General features: G+C 39.3%; 1 protein-coding gene across 2 annotated transcripts; it reads right to left on the reverse strand.

Moving 5' to 3' along the window:
- Nucleotides 1–820: 820 nt before the first annotated feature.
- On the reverse strand, nucleotides 821–5,601 carry cnga1a (cyclic nucleotide gated channel subunit alpha 1a). Of its 2 annotated transcripts, none has more exons than XM_088420095.1 (8): nucleotides 5,410–5,601; nucleotides 4,906–4,994; nucleotides 4,737–4,799; nucleotides 4,510–4,563; nucleotides 4,327–4,431; nucleotides 3,853–3,959; nucleotides 3,027–3,637; nucleotides 821–2,963 (listed from the first exon to the last, which is right to left on the reverse strand). In XM_088420095.1, coding segments are annotated over exons 2-8 (1,893 nt in total). In that variant the 5' UTR covers nucleotides 4,908–4,994; nucleotides 5,410–5,601; the 3' UTR covers nucleotides 821–2,012. The 2 variants fall into 2 exon arrangements, with proteins under 2 accessions (XP_088276221.1, XP_088276222.1); XM_088420096.1 differs by having other exon boundaries at nucleotides 5,453–5,565.
- Between the last annotated feature and the right edge of the window lie 1,121 nt (nucleotides 5,602–6,722).

Genomic DNA, 6,722 nt, shown 5'->3' on the forward strand with positions numbered 1-6,722 from the left:
AAAATGATAGATCACTGTCATGTAGTAAGGAGACAGTGTTGTAGTGACTGTCTTGCTGATCCTGCAAAATCTAATTTAGAGAGTTAGCAGTGCTTGTACATACAGTATATTGATTAGACTAGAATGAAACAGAGTGTGGCTTGTTTGAAAGCACAATTTTCCAGCACAGACTAGTTTTCTTGATGGACAATATATTGATTGGGTCCTGACCTTGCCTGTGTCATTTCCTTGGAATTTGCATAAATGAGTGGTGCACTACGCAATGAGTGATGTCACATTCTCTTGATAAACCACTAATTTATGAGATCTTTAAATGCATTCAATTGTTTGTTGACATGTTTAGATTTTGTTTTCATTTTAAATGTTATATTTTTACATTTCAAATCTATGAACACACTTCTATGTGCAAAATATCTGCCATATCTGCATGTTACCAAATTCTTTGAAATAACCTTGTGTCATGGAGTTTTGGCTTGCAATTGAAAGTCTGGCTTGTTTTTAAGACAAAAGCACATTAAAATGGCGACGGCGACGATAGACACAGTTGAGTAGTTTGTCATAATTTCTTTTATATGTAATCAATCACTGCAGTGCATTACACTGTTGCTATCTTCAAGGACACACATTGGCTAACTAAACGCATCAGATATCATTGTGAGGTGAATATGTACAGTCATTTATGCTTTTATAAACACATTTATTTAGCTTGTTTCCGCATTTTCTGTATAATTGTCATATTAAAGGTGGGGTGATTTCTGTCATGATTAGGCATGATAGAGAGCAGAGGTGGACTCAAATACAGAGAAGCTGGAAGCTGAGGTGAACTCAAAATATGATGTTTAATGGAAAAAGGTGGACCAAAAATCAGGGTAGCAAAGAACGATGCTAAATAACAACCAAAAATACATCAACTGGTGTCCAGTTCTTTCAGTGGTATGTAAACTACAACATGGGACATTCCAGAGGAACTTATTTATTTACTGACTTCTTCAAACCTGATTAACAGTATCGACAAGGATTGCTAGTTTCATTTCCTCGAAAGAAAATACACATAGTGAGCTAAATGGACAATTCTGACAAAATTTTTTAAATTGAATTTGTCTCCTATCAAAGTCGCTATGTTTTGAAAACTGTAGGGGAAGACGAAGCGAGGGGGAAAAACGTATTTAAAATCTAAAGTATGTCTATTACATAGCCCCTTAACTGCTCCATTGTTTTGAGTCACTACAGTAGGTTTTGAGTCTTTTGACGAATGGCTTGTTATAAAGTAGGACAAATGACAAAAATTCAAGAGATGACACAAAAGCTGCTTTCTGCAAAGCAACCAAACCAAATTAAAGACATACGCATGCAGCTCCTGCCAGCTCCCCCAAATTGCTTTATTTTCATCTTGGCCTGGCTTTGTCCATCATTTGATTAGAGCTTGTGATGAGAAGTGTTGATGGCATTTAGTCATTAGAGCCCAAGAACCAACACAAAAGATGGTGGATTGTGACTCAAGGTTTTCATGCTTTTGTCCAGATTTGTTTACCACCCTCAGTTTTTTCTTCAGAGAGGATTTTTGGCAAAATGGATCAACTTTTGCTATGTAATGTTATGATCAATTTAGGCCTTTATGATCAGGGAAGAGGTTTGTTCAGTTCATCTTGCCGTGGGCACAAACTGAACTCAATTGCTGTTCATTGTATTAAAAGGCTATACATTGTTCCAATGACCTTTTAAAAATAGCCAACCAAAATCTTTGATTTGTTCGTTTCTGTGTTCAAACGTTATTTGTCATTGAATTGAAAATAATTAAGCTAGCATGTCCATGCCAGGTAGAATAGTTGGATCAACATTTAAGGTGATCAAAACGCAAGCTAAATGCTAAAAAATATAATCATCTTTCCTCTCATATGGTATTGACATGTACATTTTACACAATATCATCTGATCTGAAAACACAAAATGCACTTGTGTTCAAGGGTTCTAGCCATAATGAAAAATGTTTTTGTGTAAAACTTGGATTTGAGCTATTTTTTCTCCTTGTCCTCATCATCTTCCTTAGTGTCTGTGCCTTTTGTTTCCAGATCCTTCACTTCAGCTGATTTTTCCTCTTCTGTCACATCTTTCATTTCCTCTTCACCTTCTTCATCATCTCCTCCTTTGTCTTCAGTTATCTTCTCTTTCAATTGCACTTCCTCCTTTTTCTCATCCTCATCCCCCGGGTCCTCATCCTCTAATTCCTCACCTGTCAGACGCTCCAGCTCTTGGATGCGATGCCACAACGTTTGATCGGTTGTCTTGTGTTTTTCCAGAATCTTCTTCAGTTTGATCTGCATCCAATCAATCGTACTGTATAATCTGTCCACTTTCTCTTCTAGCTCCTTGGCCTCTGGCTTGATGTTAGCTGGGTCCAAGTCTATCAGGCCATCTTTCAGCAGGATCTCTCGGCCCTTCTCCTCTAGCATGTTTTTAGCGTCCGGGTACTCCACTAGCGATTCCATGAGGTCATCCTTGGACAGGCAAAAGAGGTCTGAGTATCCAATGCTGCGGATGTTAGCTGTCCTTCTGTTGCCTGCTTTGCTGCCTTTGATATTAAGGATACTGATCTCACCAAAATAGCTTCCACTTCCCAGCACCACGAACTGAGTAACGCCATCATCGGCAACCACTGCAAGGTTGCCATCTTTGATAATATACATCTCGCGCCCAATATCGCCTTTCTTGCATATGTAGTCTCCGGGGCTAAACACCTGAGGCCGGAGCTTGAGCACGAGCTCGATCAGCAAGCCTGCCTCGCAGTCTGCAAAGATGCGAACTTTCTTGAGTGTCTCCATGTGAACTTGGATGGCAATCTCTGCTTTCAGCTTATCTGGAAGGTACCGCAGAACCTCATGCTCATCCTGAGCCTTGCCATTGTTCCAAAGGTAGTCAAACCATTTAATGACACGCAATTCCAGCTCCTTGCTTACCTTTCGAACCTGGAACATAAGTATGCATTTAGTTACTGAATAATCAAACAAATATATCAGTAGGTGTTATACCTGCATGTACTGTTTGATGTTGTCAATTCGAGCCTGAAACTGGGCTTGGGCAGCATTCATGTTGGAGATCATGGTAGCGATATTTCCCACAATTGTAGCAAAGATAAGAACCCCAACTAAGAAGTCCACCACATGAAAGATAAATTCAGAATCGAGGGCAGGTGGTGGCGTTTCTCCAATCGTGGTCAGGGTTAATGTGGACCAGTAAAGGCTGAAGGCATACTTCCTCAAAGGCTGGCCAAAAGCAGGCTCGTCCGGATCATCAAGAGCCGGGTAAACCCATTCATCTGACCCAAAACCAATCGATTTCGAGAATGAGAAGTAGAAGCAGGCGTTCCAGTGGATAATGATGAGGATGTACATGATCAAGTTTCCAATGCGAAAGATGTTGGGGTAGTTGGTTTTCGTCTCCGTCTTTGTGAAGAACTCCATCATACGACCGATCCTTAGAAGCTTATTAACTCGGATCTCTGGGTAGTCCAGACCCAGAAAGAAATACAGGACATCAGTGGGCAACATAGAGATAACATCCAGCCGGAACTGGAAGCTTTTGATGTAGCGATCACGGAGCAGCTGCTCATCTTTGACCAACAAGCCTTGCTCAAGGTAACCTGCAAAGGTAAAGGGAATCTATGAAGGATACGTGGGTTCTTCACCAAAGAAAAAAAAATATTCCATATCCATCAGAGTAGATGCAATGTTAACTAATTCTTAGACGTACAGCACACGGAGAAGATATGCGCAACTAAAATATAACAAAGTTCTGACATCTGAAGTTTCACTCATCTTTAAAAACATCGTTCATCATTGATCTTGTCTTTTTCACCTGTTCTGGTCCTGACGAACATATCAGCCAGGTAGATGATGTCTGAAGAGTAGTCTAGTAAAACCCAATAAAGGATGTAGTTGTGCTGCAGCTCCTCGAAGCATGCCCTGTTTGCAGGACAACACCATCAAAAGCACAGTTGAGTCATAATGTCAGATCTATTGCTTTTTTTCACCTTAATAAAAAGAAAAAAGAAACGGCTACTACTAGTGGAGACGAATTTTCAGAAAAAATCAGCCAACTGTCACTGTTACGCCTGATGGATTGACAACTTCTTCAGGGACCCAACTATTTGCACACAAGTCATTCAGAAGCATCTTTCTGTTTTATGTCTCTTGAACTGAGAAATACATAATCAATCTTACAGTACTGTTGTTGACATCACATACTCAGTTCACATTAATAAAATGGATTTTGGAAAAGAGCATTAAGGCATCATGCGATTAAAAATGGTGGGAAGCAAATAATAGTCACCTGGCGATGATCATAGTCCAGTTATACATGACTGGAAGTGTAACGATGAAGATCCAGTTGTAATAAATATTTCCAGCAGGGTTAATGACAAATAATTCTTTGGGCCTGTTGGAAAAAAAAGACATTGACAAAATAATTAAAATCAAATTTAATCCCCCATATTGTCCGTTCTGATACACTTACTTATCTATATCTTTTTCCTTTTCATTTGCTCCTTGTTCTTGTTTTTCCTTCTTTCTGTGCAGCAGAATGCAAGGAAGCAGATGTCAGTGAATTATTCCTTATGTGAAATGTTTATAATATGTAATGTGATTCTCTCAACAGAGTACAATTACATTAAATGATTGCTTGGCTTCTACCAGTGTTTTGAAGTTACAAAAGTCTCCCCTTGTCTCCAGAACAGTACTTACTCCTCATTGTTATTACTGTTGTTTATGTTGAGCAGACTGTTGAGGTTTGGTCCAGGCGAAAACCTACAGCAAATGTAGTTTGCAGAAGGTCATTTAGTGCATCCAAAAAATGAAGAAGATAACTTTGCCAATTGAAAGCAAAGTGTACTCAACTGAAAGATTTGCTCACATTTTGACTCCCGTATTTGGCACAGCTGGTGGTCCTCAGTCATGTGTCATGTTGAAGTAGCGGCCGCTGTTGTTGTCATAGCAGCAGATCTGTGGAGTGGCAGTTAAACAATACATCAAGCATCGATATTGGAAGACAATACTGTATCTCGGCAAAAAGGGCAGTTACTTACACCCTTAGTAATTTGTATTATTGTTCTATTGAACCAATATCACATAAGGTATCATAGAGCCTGTGTTCCATCTTTATTTGGCTTTGCTCCTTTATATAATCAGCCCTGAATAATACCTTTACCTTGTGAGTGGGTTAAACCATCTGAAAAACTAAGTCATTGCTCCATTCAATGTACCTTTTGATTCCTTGAAAACATAGCTTTGAATTATTATTATAATAATTAGACCAAAGGTCGCGTGAACATTCTATTTTGTGTGACAATATTTAAGTATTCTAGCTAATCGTTTTCCTTATAAACTTGCAGTGTGCAGACAAATAGAATTGAATTACTTATCGACAGTTCATGGAAAAATATCCTTGGCTTCCAACTAACATGTCCATTTTCTTCTTGTCCTCAAAAATAAGTGCTGATCTGTCCAGGAGAGTGTGCAAGCGGATCCGCAGAAGCAAATGGGACAAAATATCCCAATGTAGTTACATGCAACACTGATACGTATTAGGGCCAATTTAATAGTGTCGCACAGACTTACTGACCCTGATAAGGATTAGTTGGATTAGTAATGGCTGAGAGGACTGGTGGCAAAGTCCACTTTGTAACCCCCCCTTGTAGTGATAGATACCCTCACAAAATGGAGAATCAAAATGCTGAAACCCATTAAATGATAAAGCTTGTCTTTCTCCAAGTATCTTTCTGTTCAGTTGTGCAACCTCAGAACCCCACCTCACCCACACGCACACTTATGCTCTGTCAGCACTCTCAGCCTTTTCCAACTGTGATCCGATTAGACATTGCCACAACCAGAGGAGGTTTCACATTAGGTGGACCCCTCCCCGACCCCCTTAAGTAAAGAACAGAGATGGAATAGCGTCGGAACCTCGGTCAGTGTGGAGCAGTGCAGTGGCGTTTTTTCACTTTTCCCTTTCCCTCTCAGGATTTACAGCAGGCTGTTGGCTCACGGGCTTTCCTTGTAATTGGCTACTATAGGTTCCACCATCATCTCAGCACCTTCAATTAAACAAGGCATGAGGCTGTAACTGCTACTTTGTAATCACTTATTTTCAAAAAACAAATGCTAACCCCTAACCCTATGGGTTTTTGAAACTAGGTGTTCTTGTGCTAAGGAACTATTTTGTTTGAATTCTACGACTAAAAGTGATTTGTGTCTAAAACTATTAACAACTGTTGCAAAACCACTCAAAGAGTTTACGAAGCTAAAAGCACAAACACCGCTTTGCACTCAGCATTTGATTGTCCTGCCAGTCACTAAAATGCCTGTTGGTAGGTTGTCAGAGATCAAGTAAGGAGTGCGTTGATCAGATTTGTAAATTGTGTGTAAACAGCGAGTTGAATGGTGTGTGTTACAAAATTATTAACTCAGTGCAAAGCATAAGGCAGAACAATCAAATACTCTTTCTCTAGATCAGTGCCAAGTACCCCTTAACCAGTGCAAAAAATTTGGGGTTTAAAAAATAAAAAAGTCCTAAAAATGCCGTTAGTGTTTGATCTGTTGCACTTTAAGACCCTTCAAACTTCATTTGTATTGGTCCACGAAAAAATAATCAACATAAAGTGTCGTCATTTGGATCATAGTAGAGATGTTTTATCAAAAAGAAATAACTTAATTATTCAGAAATATTTGTCC

The sequence above is a fragment of the Hippichthys cyanospilos genome, chromosome 7 (assembly GCF_059441005.1).
Source record: "Hippichthys cyanospilos isolate Australia breed blue-spotted pipefish chromosome 7, RoL_Hcya_1.0, whole genome shotgun sequence".
Classification (NCBI taxonomy): domain Eukaryota; kingdom Metazoa; phylum Chordata; class Actinopteri; order Syngnathiformes; family Syngnathidae; genus Hippichthys; species Hippichthys cyanospilos.